Source organism: Antennarius striatus, chromosome 1 (genome assembly GCF_040054535.1).
Source record: "Antennarius striatus isolate MH-2024 chromosome 1, ASM4005453v1, whole genome shotgun sequence".
Classification (NCBI taxonomy): Eukaryota; Metazoa; Chordata; class Actinopteri; order Lophiiformes; family Antennariidae; genus Antennarius; species Antennarius striatus.
The window spans coordinates 28,512,196-28,534,226 of NC_090776.1; the positions used below are offsets into that span (position 1 = coordinate 28,512,196).

At 38.4% G+C, this 22,031-nt stretch overlaps 1 protein-coding gene across 1 annotated transcript in view; it reads right to left on the minus strand.

The window, feature by feature from the left end:
- LOC137592655 (protein unc-13 homolog C) overlaps window positions 1-22,031 on the minus strand; it is an 81,825-nt gene that overhangs the window by 54,110 nt on the left and 5,684 nt on the right. Inside the window, exons 2-12 of the mRNA XM_068310964.1 lie at window positions 17,912-17,934; window positions 17,249-17,295; window positions 16,212-16,290; window positions 13,867-13,872; window positions 13,499-13,570; window positions 9,673-9,892; window positions 7,648-7,875; window positions 5,412-5,553; window positions 3,136-3,305; window positions 1,658-1,773; window positions 1,182-1,345 (exon numbers count right to left, since the gene is read on the minus strand). Coding sequence (XP_068167065.1) covers window positions 1,182-1,345; window positions 1,658-1,773; window positions 3,136-3,305; window positions 5,412-5,553; window positions 7,648-7,875; window positions 9,673-9,892; window positions 13,499-13,570; window positions 13,867-13,872; window positions 16,212-16,290; window positions 17,249-17,295; window positions 17,912-17,934 — 1,267 coding nt within the window. The remainder of the gene's footprint in view (window positions 1-1,181; window positions 1,346-1,657; window positions 1,774-3,135; window positions 3,306-5,411; window positions 5,554-7,647; window positions 7,876-9,672; window positions 9,893-13,498; window positions 13,571-13,866; window positions 13,873-16,211; window positions 16,291-17,248; window positions 17,296-17,911; window positions 17,935-22,031) is intronic.

Genomic DNA, 22,031 nt, shown 5'->3' on the forward strand with positions numbered 1-22,031 from the left:
CAAGACAGCAGTGATTTTTTTTCTAAGAGTACCTAGGATTCATGGTTCTACCATGGAGAAAAAATAAAAGATATGGCATTTACTGATAGCCTGGTGATGTATAATATGAACTTAAACAACCTTGCCTTCCCCCATATGTTGCAATACCCTACCAGTCTGAAACAACATCACATTGACCAGCAGCACCAAAACAATATGTCAAGAACACTTGTGTTTTGTTTTGTTTTGTTTTTTCTGCTCCTTCCCTATGTGCTACGACAAGCTTTACAGGACCCAACAGAACCACAATGACATGTCAGCCCCTCCAGGACAAGCAACAGGGATATTAAAGGAGCTGCTATGGAGTATATGAGGTTGAGGCATGATCAATTTTCCACAATAAATGGGAGAGTAGGGCTTGAAGGATAGAACATGCTGTGGGAGTTGGTGAAAAACTGATAGAAAATCAGAAGCAGGTATAAAACTCCACTAACCTTTAAGGAACAGCTAGACTAGGATCCATTCATCTAATTTTTGCCTATAAAAGTGGGCCCTGAAGTACAACTATGAGAAATTACGAGTATTTTATTTTGGTAAATTGTCAGTAAAAACATAAAATTACCACAATCTCTCTGTGTTGCTTCATCTCTGAGTGGATTTCACAAATGATATACGAAAACAGCAGCTAAATCCATAATCATGGAGCGGGACTGCTCAGCAAATGCATAAGTAATATGCAGGGAAGGAAATTTCAATTTAAATTACATCACAAAATAATATGAAATAAGCCACAAATAATGGACAGGAAAATATTACAGTCCAAGTTAATGTATATCAGATTTTAGTGTGTGTCAATTACACAGAGATACAGTGCAGAGATACAAAATCTGCACAAAACAGACTTGAACCAGGAATCTTCTTACTCTAAGATGACAGTGCTACCCGTTGTGCCACTTTGCCACATCATCCAATATCAATGTGACCAAAATTGTCTGGGAGTTTTCCTAGATCAACAATTTATCAGACTAACTTAGGCCTTAATCACCCTGCTAGCCCTGCTAGCCCTGGTCCTGCTGAGGAGACATATTCTCGTACTCCACATTTCCTTCTACTCCCCTCTCATCTCCTTGTCTCCTCCATGCTCCTGAATGAGACACTGACAGATTGGTGAGTAAAAGATCATAGATCAGGGTGGTACTAACGTCATAGCCTGATAGATGGACTCCACTCCATATCGCATGGCAAACTCATCCACTATCTCCTGAGACACATCGTCAAAGTAGACCTTCCACGCCTCGTCCCCTTTCACCTGCGGGATCTTCACTACCCCACCGTTCTTCACCTCCGTCAGGTAGTGAAACAGATTCTGCAAGTGGCACAAAAGATAACGGAACAAGTTATGGTGATGAAGCACAGTGTCACAACAAGTAATAAAAAAAGAACATTACATGCCAGCAAAAGGAAACCCTTATCATAGCTGCAGTCATTTCTGATCCTGATATAAATACATATTTTTGCTGGGTTGTTACTGTTACCACTGAAAGCGACACCATTTCACAGCTAATGTTTTTTTTCTTTTTCAATTGTCTTAACAGCAACGTAACGGTTCCATAAAGATGGCGATTAACATTCAGTTGAGAACATATTTCCTGTTGCTGAATCACCCCCTGATATTTACCTCATGTAAACACGTGTATTGGCCGTGAGGTGGAACCACATTCTCTTCTCCCTTCATCTCCACACTGATCTTCAGTCGAATGGCACCAGACACTGCAGACTTGTCTGTCCGTTTATCTGTAACATATAACCTAGATGGATTCTTCTATAACTTCAGTTAACAAAAAAAAGGTACATTTTCCTGTAGTTAGATCCATGTTGAGTCGACACTCACAGTCCAAAGACACTATAATGGTAATGACGGATTATTTTAACAGTTCCTTAATACCACACCCTCCGAAAATTGCATTTTTAAAGCATTAATTCCTTTAGTTGAAGTGGAAAAATTTTAAATGTAAAATGCATGAGGACTGACTACAGATACTGAAAAATAATAAAAAATAATTAAATGTTATGTTTTGTTTTTTCCCATCATGGTAACATCTGTTCTTATGCTCACTTGGCATATATAAAACAGATTTTAATACTTGCTAATACTGCTTGGCAAAATTGCGTGCAAGCAAAGGTCAGAATGATTCCACTGTGAATGATGTTTTTACAGACTTTGAATGGACTGTGTCTGTGCACTCATGCCAATTAATCTCTGGTGTCTAAAATGAGTGGGATTCTCATCATCATTGTGATAAGATTCAAGTGAGAACTAGTAGTATGCAAAGTGTCTAGTGCTGTATGCACAAAAGCACAGATTGAAGAGGATTTGAAGTGGCTTGAACAGTGAAGCAACTGAAGGGGTGGACACCCTGACCAATGAAAATCTGTTTAAACATTCATTGTGAATATTTAAAAATGAATAGAGCAGAAATGGTGGACAGAGGGTGAGCAAAGCCCTTCCTCCACCTCACACAGTATGGGAATACCAGTGATTTATGGGAAAATAAACTGTTAAGGCTCTGTGACAGCCGCTGAACCACAGATCTTTATGGATTTAAAATGCATGGTTAATAATGGAGATCTCAATACATGCATACGCTATGGGACAATATATTTATAGGGACTGTATGCCAGTGCAATGTTGTGACTGGTCGATGTTTTTTAGCGTTAATGTCCTTCAAAATGAGTCGTAATCATAATTAATCTAAATAATTACATTATGTTTTGAAAGCAAAAATCCGATATTACAAAGCAGACATAAGATAATTAGTGCATTAATGGATTGTTGCCTGAATTGGACAATTATCAGCCCGCAGAAAATGAATATATATATATATATATATATATATATATATATATATATATATATATATATATATATATATATATATATACATATATATATATATAAAACCAGTGAAACTGTGATGTCCATGTCCTAATAAAAAATAAAGAAATCTATCTCAAAAAGTCTACTTCAAAATTGTATTGTTACATGATAATCAAACTATATAGAGAATGCATTTCATTTGTTTTACTGTAATAATCCCTCCCACCATGACATTCTGTAAGAACACTGTTTAGCATGTTTATTTCAGCATGATGTACCTAGATTGTACCAAACGTCCATTTCTCCACTCAGAGTTCGGACCTCGATGATGGTCTGGCCCAGGAAATCGTCTGATTCTCGTTTGAAGTGCTGTTTCACCCGGGATTTGATGTCATCATCCTCATCCCACACGCGAACCTTGATGCGGTCAGTGGCATTGTGACATTCACTGCAATTTCAGAGATGAGGATTTTGCCATGCCAGAACAATCAAAGCAATGTGAACGGCAGCAAATTGAATGACAGCTCATTAGGTCAGTGTAGTCAGTGGAGCACAGTGACAGTCACACGTACAATTTAAGCATAAACACAAGTTCAGACACACATTAGCACTGCCCGAACATTTTCTAAGTAAGATACAGAGAACAATTCTTGTCCAAAATCAAATGACTTTGTGTACATGAGTGTGTGTGTGTGTGTATGTGGATAGGAGCTGTCTGCCTGCAAGGAACAATTACCTCAAGATACTGCATTATCTTTAGTCTGTTTCTCTGGATTGCGAGCTGAAACCATTAGAGTAGAGCTGAGTGTTTCACAAGAAAGACCGTGTGCCATTCATAGCGATGATTTTACTTGCGAAAACTTTACATCCATCTCTTTGTTGATGCTTACATTGGTGCAGCTTATAGAGATTTTTCAGTAATAACTCTGCTAAATAGAACATAGGTGGGTAAAGCGTTCATCTCTAGATAGGGTCAGACTGTTTGACACTGGAATTAAAAGCAACACATTACTTCTTGATCTAATGACACTTTAGTTTGAAAAGAAAAAAAAGTAGTACTTTATTTTTAACTACAGTAATCTCTTTCCTGGGAAGCAGTGATTGCTGCTGCCTCTAGTCCTGGACCTTTCTCTAAGCCAATCATGCAGTAATGTATCGCTCTATTAATCTACAAGTTTGTACTAATAGGAAAGGAGTTTTATTACAGCCACCACTGGAGTCTCATTACAGATGTGGAGCCTTGTTTGTAACTGACAACAGAAACAGCCATATGTACAAACATACATACACATTGTGCATTTCGTGCAAAAAAACATGACTCGTGTTAATGTAAAGAAAATGTATTTCTAAAACTTTTAGATAGCATTTACTCAGTTATGCCATTTCTGAAGAAAAAAATATTTATACCATTAAATTTACCAAACTTATGGATAGTTACCACGAGATGAAATTGAAGTTGGAATTCTTGTTGTTTACATTGAAAAATGTCATCAGCTGCTAGTCTTTGTCAACATAGCAAACTCTGATGAAAACACCGATCTTTTAACAGTGTCTTGTATGTCCGTGTTCCATCCTTACAGTAACGATTAGGAATGAAAAGAAAAGAAAAGAGGAGAAAAGAAAAGAAAAGAAAAGAAGTGTGTGTGTGTGTGTGTGCGTGCGTGCGTGTGTACTTACAGATGCACCCACAATGACTTTACTGTATATATATATGACATAAGACAGCATATTAAGTACTGTACTCGAAAGTCAGTTCAGTATTCCTTTGTTCCTGATGCAAAGACTGAAGCAAAAAGATGAAGAAAAACAACTTCTAAAATATACATGCAACATGAAAATACGTGCTATTTTTTGCCCAGGACTGGGTTGTTGTGTGGAGTCAAAACTTGAATAGGGAAATTGCATTTAATTCCTCAAACTTGTTCCTATTTTGTTATGACATGATAGCATTTATTTGGATAAATCCAATTTTACACATATATACACCTCAAGTATTCTCTAACAAAATCTTTTCAAATTATTTATTATATTGGGAGTGTATTGTATTTCATATATGGATTATGGGATGAACTACCAACTGCTTTAAATATAAGACTGGTAGTGTTATTATAGCAGCTGAACTGTGCCAGAGGCTGAGAGGTGAGCAGTAGATTGAGTGGTTATTGTCTATCTAAACTGAACAAGGAGAATACCCTGTGCTTAAAACAAAGACACAGAGGTTGAGTCAGCACAATGTAGAAGTCCTTAAAAATGAGAAGTCACGTCCTAATACAGCAGTTAAGCACAGAAGGATTTAAAGATTTAAGACTTGTGTTGCCTGTGCTGATGGATGTATTCTAAAGCTGTTCTTATCAGAGACTAAATTTCCAAAGTCGGTGCTGCTGCAGCAGTTACGCAACATGTCGTAAATGAGAGTAATTTCCCAAGCTATTAAGTTAGGCAAAACTTTAAAAAAAAATCTTTCATTTATTCACTGATTGTTTGAACAGATGATTCTTAATCTTTGTGGGGATTATCTGGTTGGATAGGGGGGAAATTAAAAGAGCACACTCACAAATTGAACTTTTCATCCCAAATGGGGTTGAGGTTGCCGAAGATAGTTTTCGTTCTGCGTTTGGTTTTCCCCACCTGGACGGTGACGTAAGGGTCGCTGGAGCCAGTTTTATCCTTGGCCTGTAAGCCCTGTGCACTCATGACTGCAGAAAAGACAGTAATAGAGAAATATTAAAAGTCATGTGTCTACCGATTCATGTCTTTCATTTTACTGGTGCTGGAATCATGATGAACTCAATTAATAAATTAGTTATGTATTTTGCATGTGTGTGTGTGTGTATGTGTGTGTGTGTGTGTGTGTGTGTGTGTGTGTGTGTGTATGTGTGCCTTGGTGTGTACATGCCGTATTCAAAATATTCCAAAAATATGTGATTTACATATCTCTGCATCCAAGTCACATGCAGATCTCATCTCTGTGATGCTGCCCCCTGCTTGAATATTACTATGAGCTAAGATGTCATTTTAAAAACATGCCTGTAATGCAAATTCTTATTTCCACACACAGTGGAAGGTTTCAGAGAATGAGAGACAGTAGTATTTCACAGTGCCATAAAAGGGAAAAACGACACTGATGCATTAAATATGCATAAGTGACCATCTAAATAATTCAGGGAACATATATATCCCTCAGTTCAATGCTGACAGAGATTGGTTTGCAGGATATAAGGGTCTGAAGAGTCATGACCTGCTAGTTCCAGGAGTGTTCAAAGCAAAATACCTACTGTAGTAAAACAGGAGTCTGAGTCAACAAAGTATGTATACATATGTCACCAAAGTGCTGTTTGTATCCTCCAGTTGCATGTGCAATAAACATTCACTCCTGGGCTGCTACTTTGAATAACTTACATTCGATGTACAGAAATAAACAGTGAGCGACCAATTATAACTGTTATATTTCAGCCACAAATCTGTGCTTCTTTAAAAAATTCACCATCAAAAAGAGCACAATTATCCTCAAAATAATTCTTTGATAGTTTAAGATGTTTGCCCATCCATCTGCCGCAGATCTGTTGTGAGCATTCCTAGGCGTCAAACAGAGTAATGCTCAAACACACTTGTTCTTGCTGCCTTTTAATCCAATATTTTCCTTTTGTTTTGATATAAAGATATGATCAGGGCAGAGTACCAGAATATGTCATTAGCAGACTTTTTTTCTTTTTAAATTAGCTGATAATAGTTTGTAGGATCGATTTCTATATCCACTGGTGGACCTTGTAGGCAGAACATTAACAAGATAGAGAATAACTCATGGTCACTGACAAGGTGTTGGAAAGTCAATCCAGTCAGTGTCATCTAATGAATGGTGAATAAGTAATAAGTTGTTAAGTACATTTTAAAATTGAACATTCAATAAGACCCTGGCAATATGGGCTGAAGCAACCTCGGGCAATTGTATTGTCTCTCTCGCTCTCTACTCCCTGCTCTGTGTTTTATTTGGTCCTTTCCCTTTTCACACACTTCTCCTCCCTATCCAATTCCCTTTCTATTTTGTCTCCCTCCCACACCGTTTCAATTTTCTCTGGTGCATTGGCACTGTGAGAAATGCAAGGTGAGCAATAAATGAGCTGGGCCTGCACCAGTGACCAAACGGATGGATTGGAGTCGGGGGGATGAGGTTTCAAAGTGGACTTCCTGACCTTATTTCCCTTGGATAAATAAAATACTGTGATTAATGTCAATAAACAGTTTGTTAAACATAGGATTAAAAAAAAAATTCAAAAATGGATAATGATGAATCATTCTCAAAATTATTAGCTGTAGTAGTAGTAACAGTTAGGGTAGTGGTAATAACAGTAGTAGTAGTAGTGGCAGTAGTATTAATAGTAGTCGTAATAGTAGTTTCGGTGGTAGTAGTAGTAGTAGTAGTAGTAGTAGTAGTAGTAGTAGTAGTAATAGTAGTAGTTGTAGGAGGAGGAGGTGGAGGAGGAGGAGTATTTGAGTCTAATTTTCCTAGTGAGTGTCTGAATGTGCTCAGGTATGATGTTTTCTTTGGCATCACAGGGACAGCTTGACTGGTTGACTGATTGATTGGGAGATTCATATTTAAAGTACAACAGTTGCAATTTGATCACTAGTTTGAAAGACATCATTACCATTCAATTGATTAGCTGCTAAACTGTGAATAAGAGCTAATAAATACCATTATAATTAAAATACTCTGATCGTTTCATAATTAAGAATTTTAAGGTCAAATTGAAAAATGAACTTTCTAATATGACAAGGGGAACCAGGCTGACCTGTGATGTTGATTTTGGCAGACCATTTGGAAGTCCCATCTAAAACAGCCTGCTTGGCTATCTTCAAATGGCTATTGAATTCTTCTTTGTTGATATGAAACATCTCTTGGATCACCTCAAACACCTCTGGACGGTTCTTCTCTCTTATCTTCATACGCTCCTTCATAGCCATGATTATATTCTGGGTCTTGTCCTCTGCTCCATGCTTGGAGCTCTTCTCCACTGCCCCTGAAACAAAATGTGAGTGTTGAGCCCCAAGTTTCTGTATATTTAATATCTTGATATTATTTTAATCAAAAATGATCTATCCAGTGTCAGGCTGCCGTGTCTGTCAGGGCATACCATATTTATCAAAGCCAACTTTGTTTTTGTAAAAGAAATAAACTTGTGCATTACAGCAAGCAGAGCTATTTATCTCCCACTGAGTCTACCTGGCTTAAATGAGGGATTAGACATTAATGCATTCGTATTGCACGTACAGTATATGTTTGTAAAACAAAAGAGGCGAATGTGATGGTTAATTCTCTATGTCTGATTGGTATCATCTAACTAGAGTATGTTCTTGAGTGCAGATTGAAATGTGATAAAGACAAATCACAGTTGGAACCATACGGCATTGGCATTTAAAATAGCCATACTGTGGCTAATCCATTTAAAGTGTGTGAGGATTATCTTGAGAATTCTGAAGTCTGCATTCCATTAACTGTACACTGTTACAACAGGGATACCATGACTGAAACAGCTGATTGGAAGCTGTAATGTGGAAACAGTGCAAATGCCACATATGACTTCAAGCAGTGAGCGTAAGAACAAGAACAATCAGTGATACAAAAATTTCCATAGCAGCTGGATGAAAGTGGACTACAATGCAGGCATTAAACCAGGTAATTGATACCAGGAGATATACAGGGCAGGTTTTAAGTTGGGGAACAACACCAAAGATGTAGTCCAAAGCCACAAAGTAAGGAAAAGATTTGCAATATCAGAAGTAGTGCAAGCTACAAAGTCAGAGCTGTGAGCCCACCTGCTAAGATGGTCGACTAGAAAGCTGCTGGCAAATATGTGAAGATTGCCTCTAGCAAGGCTATGGTTCCTGACCAAGGCTTCATATGACATCATCCTTAAGTCCACAGAACCCGCACAGAGGTTATGGCTCAGAGGAAACATTTCAACTCTGTGACTCTCAAAATCCAACCTTATTGGACAACCTTGGTTGCTGGTAGGCAGCGTAGATCCCTACGGTCAGATATAGTCTACCTCTGCTAGGGCGGTCATCATGGATGAACTGTCATGCCCCATGGGAGGAGAGGATGGAGGCTGCTTTTGCAGAAAAAAATACTGTAAACAAGTACAACTCAGAAGAGCTGTCAGTGTTGTGACTACAGGCTGGGTGGAGAAGGTCTGCCTGTCCAGTGGATGTAGGTTGCAGAGGTAAGACTCAGACAGCAGTGCCTGCAACTGTGACGTCACAAGCCAAAAGCCAAAAAAGACAGAGCTTGCACAGGAGACAGAATGAGGTAGCTATTGGGTTTGGCTAAGAAGAAAGGCTAAGAGATGTTCTGAGATTGATGGTGCAAAATATCTGTGAAGGTTGACTTGTAGTTGGTGACCCAGCAGGAAGCACATCTATCTTCACTGTTGGAGGACCTGACCTGGGTCTTCATTCAGTGTGGGTATTCATAAAAACGTAGAGATGCAAGAAGTAAAAGTAATACAAAAGCAGGTGTCCCACTAGCGCTACACTCATTTTCCAGGCATATCATGGATTTAGATTTGACTGATTTTAATCATAATTTTATAAATCATTTGATTATCCACCAGCAGCATTAGTCAAGACTCACAAAATGTAAATATCAAAGATGTAAGATGTGAAAAATGAAATATGTTGAATGCATTTTCAGTGCGATAGACTGAAGAGATGGATAATATTTTGCATGTATAGGACAATGCAGCACTATACCAGCAACGCCTTGAGTGAATTTCAGCACCATTTTGAACTGCATATAAAAGTATTATGGTCCTTACTTTGTAAACAATCAGCATTGAGCAGGTCCTGGCACTTTTCATGGCATTTAACACCACACTCTGAGCAGCGCATGCCCTGACGGGCAATACCCCACAGCAGCCCCTCACACTCATGACAGTAGGTAGGTGCAGTCGCTGTCCACACCTCAAAGTTATGCGGTGTGGTTGATGAAATTGGGTAAATCAAGGCCTGGAGAGTCTTCTTGAAGACGTGCAGTTTCTGAAAGTGAATATTGAAAAAGGAATGATGAGGTCTTGAATACATTTCTGGAAATGATATGGGGATGAAAAAATACAGAAAGCATGGCTGATGTTGCTGAAATAACAGCCTTAAAAGTCAAACAAAGCATGTTGCAATAGCTTTCAGGAATGTTGAATGCATCTTGAAATCAGTGTTAAAAAGAGGCATTTGCCTGCTCAGAGAACACATTTGTTCAATATCATTACAACATCTTCTTTTGTTTTAAAAATCCAAAAACACAGACAAACACAAACCTTTGTAAATATGTATGTAGGCCGGTGAACCTGCATCAATATTTCAAAAGTATTCCTCAGCTTTTTTATTGAAAGGTTACAACAGATTACTTTAGAACAATTGATAATTTTAAAGCTCTTTTTTTTCCCTTTTGTAATCCTCTTACCATTAATGGAGAGGTCAGCTGTGTGAGACAAACTCACCCTTACATCTCATTAAACCTAGATTAACAGCATCCTTAGCACCCAGAGGCTTTGTAGACATTGACTTGTTTACTGTCTAAAACTCCTCCAGACCAAATTCTGAAGTGTGCAAGAAACCTGTGTGGACTGATTTCTGTGCAACAGAAAGCTTTTCAAGCAGAATGCTTTAGTGTAGAAGCCTTGCCATCTACAAGGACTGAAAATAAGCTGAGACTTGCCAATTCTTGAGGGTGGAATCAATGGTTGTTGTAAATAAGGTTTTTAAAAGTGAGCATTATCCAGATTGAAAGCAAGAGAGAAAGGGGGCGAGAAAGTGACAGAGAGGAGATGTATGGCGATTAAATAAATCTGAAAGTGGTATTTCTCTCCACTCTGGTTCAGCCCTCTACTCCCCTGTGTTACTTTCAGCTCCCCATTTTGTGTTGACAATTTGCTTTTTAACACCTCAGGAGTAGCCCTGACTTTGCCACAAAGCACTCATACATACATGCAGAGAGTATTACACATTTGCAAACTTCTGCAAGTGTGATTAAATGGCAACAGATGACACGACAATGAGGTTGTCTAACATCGTGGAACGTTTGTTGAAGCAGCAGAAAGGTTTGCTCAGTCCTGGGTGAGATTTAAGAAATACAAAGGAAGACAGAGAGATCTTTCCCTTTCAATGTCAAAAGGGAAAGATGAAGAGAGGTTGATCCATAATTTACACATATGCCAGACGGGGGTCACACCTTAAAACTTGCTCCTCCTAATACTGAACTGCCTGAAGCAGATGATTGAGCAAAAATTTCTATAAGACTGGGATAGATCTCAGTCAGTACAATATATTTAATTTTGCTGTGAATGAACTTGGCTGGTATGAATATAGGTTTTCATTCTCTAACCTACCAGCAGACTAAATGTCTTTTGAAACTGTGAAACTTGGCCACTATTTGACTGGTGCATGACTAGGAGTTCAGTATTTACGTAATACACTAACACAGCTCTGTTGGCTCTATCACTTGTAGTTTTACCTCCATCTCTGTGTTTCATCACTCCAATTCATGACAGCTTATGTCAGGCTTTGCAGCAGATGTGAGAGAAGTGCTACATGGGTGAGTCTCATGTGTTAGACAAGGAGGTGATTTTGTGCAAGACTCTCATAGGACTGATTGACAGCAACAGTAGCAGCCTCTGACTGAGACCAACATGACAGAGAAAAATCTCATCTCTCCTTCTCTCAACCCTCCTCTCCAATTTACTACCTATTGCCCTTGTCAACCCCTTTGCTGACACTGCTATCCTACTGCAACTGTAATCGTTAGCTTCAACTTTAAACCATTTCAACAGAGTGCTCATGTGAGATTTTCAAAAAGCAAGGCCAAACTCTCTCTGGCAGGATTCATAAAACCAATACAGATTATTTGGACAAGCGAGCAAATGAAAATCAATATAGAGCCGTAGTATATTTTGCTGCTGCTAATTTGCCTGATGGTATCTGAGCTGACTTCGAACAACACATCACATCCTGTTTTCAGATAATGCTTGACCCGGGTCAGAGCTTGACTCTCATCTTCCTTTCTCCTTCTCTTTGACTAGGCAGGTAAGTTTATGTTGACTGTCACTGTTAAAACGCTCTGGCGCTCAGATCATATGCAACTCGGAACATTGAACAGACACAGGGACGGTTAGCCGGCCCACACATAATGTTCTTTATGCTCTAGAAAGCAGACACATGGGAAACATGAGGCACAAAGAGCATAGCATTGAGACAGACTCTTCCACACATCAGGAATAACTGATGACAACATTGTAATCAGAATAATATTAATCAAATTAAAAAAGAAGAGGAAAATGGGCAGAGGATGGCGGAAAGCTTAAATATTACTCCAGGATGTGGAGGGAAGACTGTTCAACATGGTTGTCTGATTAGTAACATTAGGTCCACAGGGTCACAATAGTAAGGCCTTCTTATATCTAATATTCTCCTCACCCACTCAATCTCTCACCATTCCCTGTCTTTGTTCATCCTCTGTCCTCGCTACCCCTAACTCTTAACTCATCTGCAATTTTCAGCAGCATATGTTCAACTGAGCACTCTCACCATCCTTACTGGAAAGCACTCTCCTGGACTTAATGCAGCAGATAAAACTCTGACATCTGCTCGTCCTACTTACCAAGACCATACAAGCTACAGCCAAGCTCAGATCTCATAAATCAGCTTCCATCATATATGCCTGCATTAAAAACTACTCGTTTGTTCCAAATATGGAAAATTGGACTATTTATGAAGATAAATTATTTACTTTCTGTTGTGGTGCAATCTCCGAATCAACTTCCTATTTATCACAGTGCATCATGTAATTTCTGGCAGATGAGGGAGAAACTGTGTGAAATACTCTACATCCCTTTATCCCTTTTAATCAACCCCATGGCTATTAGTAAGCAATCAAGACTGTTTTCAGAGCATCTGGACAGCTGGACCATGAGTACTGAGTCAAGTTATTTGGACAAGTACACAAATCAAACGATTTTGGAGTATACTTAAAAAATCAAACTGACTAGTCTTGCAGGTTTGGACACATCCTTTTTGCTCATGGCTATGATATGGCCTGCTTGTTTGTCTGGCTGAGAAACTTTTCTCTCATGCTGTTTGTCTCTTTTAAGACTTTCTTCCCTCTGGGAGGGAAGAATTGCAATCAATTAATGCACAGGGAGATTTGGAGGTCAACACTATAGTGTCTCTCACCACTGACTGAGACTCTTTTAGTTTAGGCTTCTGTAACTCTGCCTTACTCGATACACTATGCTTGTGACTAAATGAAGGGTTTCATCAGATTCTAACAATGGCAACATGTTCATGAATAAGACCAAATTGTTTGCAAAAACAAGAGTTTGGAGGTGATGGCGAGCTGCATCTGCATCATAAGATTTAAAGAACAAATTTAATTGAACTTTTTCATTTTTGTGCCACGTGTTCCTGCCAATATGATCCCTGATCCTGAGGTATAATTGATGCAACACAACACAGTTCTAAAACTCTTTCTGAGTCAAACCTTTCTCTCAAGCAACTGCCCAATGGTCGCAACGCCCCTCATTACTCACTTAGACTGCACACCAAATTGAAAATGATTTTCCAAGCAGGCATTGCAGGTATGGTAGTACTCACCAGGTCCTCATTATTCAGAGTGGACCTGTTCACCAGAGCGAACGAGATGCCTGCCTTTCGAGCAGCGAGCGTCTGAGAGAAGAAAAGGAAAGGAAATGACAATGACACAGTGACAACAGAAAGATTCCCACACTCAAAGCTTTCTATACATTTACGCAGCACTTTAAAAGATTTTAAAGTGTATAAGTAGTTTAACAGCTAGTGACTGTGTAATAATATTTTGTACTCTGGGAAGAAACTAAATAGATGACATAGATAAATTAATTAAAAACTATTCATGTACATTTCAATAACAAATGCGACTAAAGACAAAAACCGGTTCTCTTTTCTTAGCTTGTGCACAAAAACAAAACATTTCGCAATCTTACCAAAGCCTGTGATTTCCAGAAGCCAATGGTTGGAGAATGAAAGAAATAAAGGAGCTGAATTAGAGAAGGTGTGGGAGGGCAAATGTTTAAAGCACAAACAACAGAGGACTTGTATTTATTATCCATAGTGAGCGCACACGTGTCTCAACTGCCATGCAGGACTGCTGGTTGGGGCACAAAGCTAGAGAGATTCAACTATTCATCAAAGAGAGATTACTAAGCCGTTGCATGATTCTTTATCCCCTCATGCATTGGACATTACTAAACTGCAGTCATGCTTGGCATATTCAGTTTTCTGTTGGATGAAGCTTTGACCATATTTTCTGCTGTCTGCTCTGCACATTACATCGACGCAAACGGGGAAACACAAGACGCACACACTCCTGTATGGGTGAAGCCAGCTGAACTGCACAACACCAAACCTCTCAGGCATACTTTGAAAACACGCATACACTACACCTCCTCTGACTTACTCAAACATTAACTGGTAACTGGTAAAAACAAATAACACACACACATACACACACGCACACGTACACATGGATATTCACATATACACAAATTAGTTGCTGCAGTATACCCATTGAGTTTGTATGACCAGAGATTGATAGACATTTATCCCATACTGGAGTAAGTTACGTAACAGAGGAATGCAGACATGGACAGCTGACAATATTGGATCAGTCTTTACCACGACCCTCTTGTCTGCACAGCCCAGCTATGGTAAAGATCCATGGAAGCCATGGAGAATGTAGGAGGGTACGTGACCTCTACATGAACTGTGAGTGTTGATGTAAGTTTATCAACATGCACCAGCACTGCTGAGGATGCTACGGGCAATACAAAAAGAACCAGATCTTATCTATCAAGCTACAATATAGGGGTTGAATGCTTTGTAAATCAATTTCCGACTTTTGTTTCTTTTTCTTGGTGCAGGATTTTGTATCCCACCACAATATGGGGGAACCCTACTGTCCGTTCCAATCAAACGCTGTCGCTGCCCTGAAGCAATCACACAGCAAATGGGGAACATTGACAAAGGAGAGGCATGGGACCAATTAGTTTGCTGACTGCTGACTTCATCCCATGTGTAAAAGGCTTACTTTGTGTCACTTTTACATGATTTAAAAGCCTCACACAGTTAAATCAGAAGTCAATGAAGTCTTTCAGATATATTTTTGGGTTGAGTTGTCAACATTTCAAGTTAAATACAAATTTTTAACACCTGCCGATTAACAAAGAAGGTAGAAAAAAAGAGCCAAGCACTGGCGAGGCTGAAATCTGACAACTCACTGAAAAATATCACCCATAGCTGTTATGGGTCTATGTAGAAATGGCAAATATGCACGCAAAATCCAGATAAATGAGTAAACGACAGCCCATACTTACCAAGACATTGTTGGTTATTAATTTCATGAGAGATATGGACAAATACAGCATCAACTCATGTTGTTCTCTGTGATATAAACAATCATCAGTATCTAGATGTATGACATCAGCGAAATCATCATAATATTTCACAAGTAACTAGGAATATCCAGGTATTAAACATGTTTGAGTTTGGATATATTTTCATTTTTTACACTGAAATACATGAATACATGAAATACAAGACACAAACATTGACAAGACAGACATACAATGTGCAGCATATATTGGACTAACTTTTAGAATCAAACTATATTTATCCAGATGGCCTGTTTCTTTCACAAAGCCTACCCATGTGGTATGGTGTTAAAGTGGACCGTACTGCAACAAGCCTCTCCATGGGATTGCTATGACACATTATGGTCCAATAAAAAAACAAATGGGTGAGCATTGGTGTGATTTTAGGTCTTAAAATTCCCTTGAGGCTAATTTATTAAATAGAGCTATGACTAAGAATACATTCCCAGAACACAGAATACAGTAATATGCATGATGGGAAGATTCTTAGGTAGTTGATTTTTTTTTTTTTTTACAATTCACTCCCTTTTGACTTGATTTTAATCTAAACTAAATCTAAACACTAAAAGAAAGGAGTTTAAAAAAATACAGATTTTGCATTAAAAGTTGGAATTAAAACCACAATCAAATTCTGTTTTAATAGCCATTATTGATACCTGGATGTCAGATGAAACAATATTAAGGTTATATATGGGCCAGTCCTGCACTATTATGTAATGAAAAGAAACAATCACGGTCTTTCGACAGTCCTAACTCATTTTATCCAACTCACAGTAAACTTTTTATTGTCTCCGGCTGAGATCTATATTCACACAGAGCGAGTGTGATATAATATGCGGTCACTGGGATTTCAAACTTCACATAAATCACACGTAACCTTATTGAGGCAGATGACTCACCAGGTCCCGGACAAGAGGCACTGTCCTCTTGCGGCGTAAATCTGGCATGCTGTCAATACCATAAAGAATGCTGCCAGCCCTGGAGAAGTAGACAGATTTAAGGAGCGTTAATATCATAATAATGCTATACTGGGAGAGACATTACTGTTGTGAAGGCGGGGTGTTGATTTACACAGTCGGCAAACACCATGGATCACGCTTCCTTTCTAACTTGCCTCACCCCATCCTCTTCACCTCACGTGATGCCGACAATCTACACTCTGAAGCTCCATGTGATCCCTCTCACCATCTGCTATTCCTAAAAACTCTCATTGCCCCATATTATCTGCCTTTGGGTTCTACTGCAGTGACGCCTGTAATTAATAAACAGGATCCCGATTCCATATTATACTTATATTTTTAATAGATCTCAAGCCTCAAAAATGCAAATTTCAGAGAGTGTTTCTTTATACAAAGCATCATCTCCCCTTCTCTTACTCTCCATTCTCCAACTCCCTTGTAGATGTTACAGGGGCCTGTACATACTAATGTACATGCATGCGTTTGTTTGACAAAATACTAGAGCGACATTGGTGGTACGACTCTAAAGACACCCGCGTTACAAGTTGGGTATCTTATAGACCTATAGCCCCTGCCTCGCTCTGTGGCGCTTGTCTCTTAGTACCTTTATGCACAACGAAGGCTGCAGATGACTACACAGTCATGCTAGGGTAAACAAAGCTAAGTAGTATATTTTAGCTCTTTCCCCTGTGACTTCATATGACAAAAATGTACTTCATCAAACTTTATTCATATGTGGAGCATTTATTGTACATTAGTGTACAGTACATGCTTGCAGATAGTGCAAAGGTATCAGGCATTTTCTCTTTTCCAAGACAAAAACATGGAGCACGATCCCTTAATTGGGGGCTATATGCCCCCAATCTGTCTGTGATATTTAAGCTACATGAGTCTCAGTGTGGAAGTACAAAACAGCACCACAGCAAAGACATGTGTAATTGTGCACTGATCAGATCAGGACATGAGCCACCACCCACCCTCCAGTCTGCAAGCCGAGCACTATGGGATCCAAAACACTTCGAGGCTGCAGAGAGAAGAAAGACCAGTGTAAAACAAGGAAGTAGAAGTTAAATGCACACAAGTAAATACAAAACAGAGCAAGATATAAGCAAAGGAAATAAAAAGTATAACTTGATGACACATAGTACATTTGGAGATCAGTTCAGGATAATATGAATGACAGAAGAGGGGACGTGCAGCACAGGGAGAAAAGACGGAAGTACCACAGGCAAAAACCAAATTATTCCACATCAATGTTATTTGTGGGCTCAAGACTGGGAGTTTTGCTGCTTTTGTTGCTTGAGGCCAGAACTGACTATTGTGTAACACTCCCCCCTCACTGACCAGAATTGAAAGACAAATCATTTTCTGAAAAAAACAGGGCGTAATAAAAGGACAATCAATACTTATTGTGATGACACAAAGGCAGATACTGCATTCATACCTTTATCATACTATAAAATTTCTTTGATCTTACAGATACTCACAGATACACTCAAATGGACACAGTATCACAGGGAGAAACAAAATACACACGATGTACTTACATTCCATAAAACACGTGAAAATTACACAAACACATGCACATGCAACAATTCCACAAATGGTCACATTTGTGATTACAAATAACGACTTAAAACCTGTGTATCCAAAGCAGTGCTGTCTGGAAGAAGAAAATGACAGAAAGGTGGAACATTAGAAAATGTGTTGGTTTTTTCTCATTGGAAATACACTCACTTATTTTGAAACTAATCTATCATCACTGTCTGTTGACATTAATTCTGTTTTCACAAACAATTTAAGGAGACATGGAGAAAAATTCAATATGTTCATCAGATGGGATGACCAGGAGTGTGTCAAGTTGAAGCAGCAACTTTAATTTAATTTTGTCTTAATATACTTGAAAGTTGACACCAGTAAAAAAATCCAACCATGAAAACATTAATTAATAAGCACTAAAATATCAATAATTCCAGATCTACACGTTGATTGAGAAGACAGTATTTGGCAGATGCTATTACTCAGAGTGCTTAGTACACTTGAGTGCCATTAGTGTTCACCACAAGTGCATCTCTTCATGATGATGGTCCTCATGGAGGCACTGATATTTTAAAAGCTTTCAAAATGCACTGCAGTCAACATGAAGCCAAAAAGATCCTGTGGCACTGTTGAGAGGATAAATTGTCATTGGGTGAGGTTACAACAAAAGCTGCACACATGGAGAGACACAACACTCAAAGAGTAACTAAGCCACAAGTGGGTAACATGGACAGAGATCAGCTAAGCCACTTTCAGGTTCACAGTTACACAAGATAGGCCCGTCGCCTCTACCAAAGGGTTTGCAGCTGCATGAGATAAAGCCAGAGGACAGGGATGGGCTTTAGGCTCCTGATACAAACCTAATTTCATAGGTGCCTTAAATCTGTGTAACCGATTGATAGTAAACTACACTGCATGGGTGCACTGAAGAGAAAGTTAGAGATATCAACAGCAGCAGTAAATCCTGCATTTTAGTACCAATGTAAGTTCTCACACATCAAATTTAGATCTGATCTCCCTGGAGAAGAAAAGTCTGAACACAGCTGATAGTAAGACCAGACTCTTGCGCAACACACTCAGGAACATGTGCTCTTGTGTGCATATTCAGGTAAACATTAGCATGAAAATACAAAAAAAAAAAATCTGTTCTTTCAGTACAATAAATATGTAAAATCAAGACATCAGTACAGATTTTCACATGGCTCTTCTTTCAATAACCATTTCTAATGTCATCATCACAGGCTAATGTATCATCATCGCACCACTGAGCTGATTCCATCCATCCATCGATTTTCATGTAGACGAGACGTTCGCAATTATCTCGTCTACAGCTGTTTATCCAGCTTGCCAGTCAAGGTTATGCTGCAGCCTATCTCTGCAGGCTATGGATGTTATCCAGGGTAGGCATCTTACCCTGGATAAGATGCCTAACCACTCATGCTCTGCTGGAGCCTATCCCAGCTGGCTACCGGCAAAAGGCAGGGTACACCCCGCCTGCGTTGCCAGCGCATACTTATTATCAATTAATTTCTAGCAAAAAAGAAGTATGTGTTCACTGCCAGTGTAGACATTCTAGATGAGAACAGAGCTGGTCATTGGTTTACCTTTTGTTTTTCTACAAATATGTGACATTATCAACAAACTAAAATACGATAACTAACATAGTGAATATTCTGACATGCTGTGTTTTCTAATATATTTATAAAATACATTTAATATTTTTATTTTTTTTTGTTTTAATTCATTTTATGTGTAGATTTTTAATGTTGGATGTTAACAGAATACATCACTTGCTTTTTTTTTTTTACTTTTTAACACTGAAATAATGTCTAATACAGATTTTTATGGGTCCAGCTCCCAAGACCTTGGAATAATTGTACAGTTTTAAGCGTGCAGATTGTAAATTACATCAAGACAAGTAGATTTTCAGGAAATAAATATTTTTTTTAATCACATATTCAGCAATTTGACAGAGGCTTTTTATAATCACACACATTACTTACAAGTAAGCAGGGTGGGGATCAAACAAGTGGACAAAAGGGAGATTTTTGCAGCGGTGTTACAGTCCTCCAGTGTCTGGTGTATGAAATGTGGTAAATTGGAAAGAGATGTTAATATTCTGAGCGTCTGTGTGACCAGTTCCTTCACTGCTTGTTCCTCTGATGATTCACACAATACTAAATGACGAGGCAATTTCCTTCTATAGGAGACAACACATCAACTACACTAAATGTTATCACCCACTCTCCCCCTCAGACCCTTTTTTTTTTTCAGCTATGACTAAATGGGCGAGGTGGTGCGCTCTGATGTTAGGCAGTTTATTTAGTTCAGTTTCAGAGCAAAAATAGAATCCCTATGGGCAAGAACCAGGAATAGAGCAAAGTCTCATCTGCCATTATCTAACAAGATATACACTTGTTGTTGAAACTGAGGTTTCATCTCTACAAATAAAAAGTCAAAAGTCAATATAGAAAATCAATGTACAGTAATCCACATTGTTGTGGTACAGGTTTAAAAATGTTTACAACGTGAATAATAATGAGGATGATTAGGTTACACTGTAGTTAAAAGAAGAGCGCAGTATTACAAGTGTATAATCTGAAAATCTGGATTTTGTGTTACAAACTACAGACAGAGGAGGCTTCCCTGTTTATAACAGTCATCTGAATTACAGCGTTGTTCATTCATTTAGTGCTTTGAACTGGATGGTGTCACTAAAAAACAACAACAGACACTCCTCCTTTTTTGCATCTGCATTTTTCAAATCTACGCTTTCTCAAGAAACGGTGTACTAAGCATAAAGATGGTCTACCTCCGTTGCTCCCACAGGAGTAAGCAGCAAACTTCACGAGCAGCAGACTTCTATAAATATTCCAAGCAAGGCTGACCTGGTTATAGAATGCCCTTGGGAGTATGAATTAGCATCTGAATACAGACGCTGCTCTAGCCAGTTGAAGACAGGCCTGGCAAGAGTGACAGTACTGCTGGGACTTCCTTCACAGCTCCAACACAAAGCAGTGAGCACGGTTCAGAGCACGAGCCTGATGAGCACAAAGCCCGCTAACAGAGATGAAGGCATAAAGTTAATGAGAGGGAGGAGTTGTATAAAGTATGCAGATTTGTGCTTCCATCTTTGGACATATCTGTCAATAATAAAACGATTTGTGACCTAAACTGAACCAAATGGATTTTGGATGTGTTTCTATGAAGAGAAAATAATGAAATGGCTCACAGCATTTGCAGGTGGATTTGTTTGTGGATTTTTTAAACAAATAACCATAACAAGTTCCTCAGACTTGTGATTTTTTTTTTTTGTGCTGATAGGGGGAAACCGGAATGGAAATGAAAAACCATTCCAAAATGGAGAGTACATGCAAACTGTACACAGACATATATATATATATATATATATATATATATATATATATATATATATATATATATATATATATGTGTGTGTGTGTGTGTGTGTGTGTGTGTGTGTGTGTGTGTGTGTGTGTGTGTGTGTGTGTGTGTGTGTGTGTGTGTGTGTGTGTGTATATATATATATATATATATATATATATATATATATATATATATATATATATAAACACACACACACACATATAAAATATACAATATTAAGATTAAGGAACCAGTTCTTAGACACACACATTCATGGCCCCGACCAAGCATGTATAATATATGACTGAACTGCATTGAGCTTGTTTTGAGATGTTAACAGACTATTCTCTATTACATTTGCATAGATGCAAGAGCAGACAGACCAGGATTAGCTTACATATTCCCATTGGCAGCAGAATAAAAGTAGCATCTGGACTTGTATATCACTACTCACCAAAGTATAGAAAGTATAAAAACACATGATGTGCACACAAAGCAACAAACTGGCCCATAGAAAGGTGAAAAGCAAAAAGCTATCAGAAAGCCTATGACAACTGGCCACACATTTTCATGTGCTCAAAATCTACTACCCAACCTTGCATAAATTATGCAGTTGTGAGAAGTGATTGATTTTTTTTTCTTTCTGACAATCATAGCCAGTCAATAGCTGGAACTTTCACTCCAGAAATATTTAAGACATTTTTGGGGGAAGGGACTACATTATTGACACAACTATATTTTACAATTTACATTATCCATTGTAAAATACAGCAATGTTAAACATTGTTATCAATTTTTATTTCTGGTTTATATTATGTTGGCATGGATGTATTT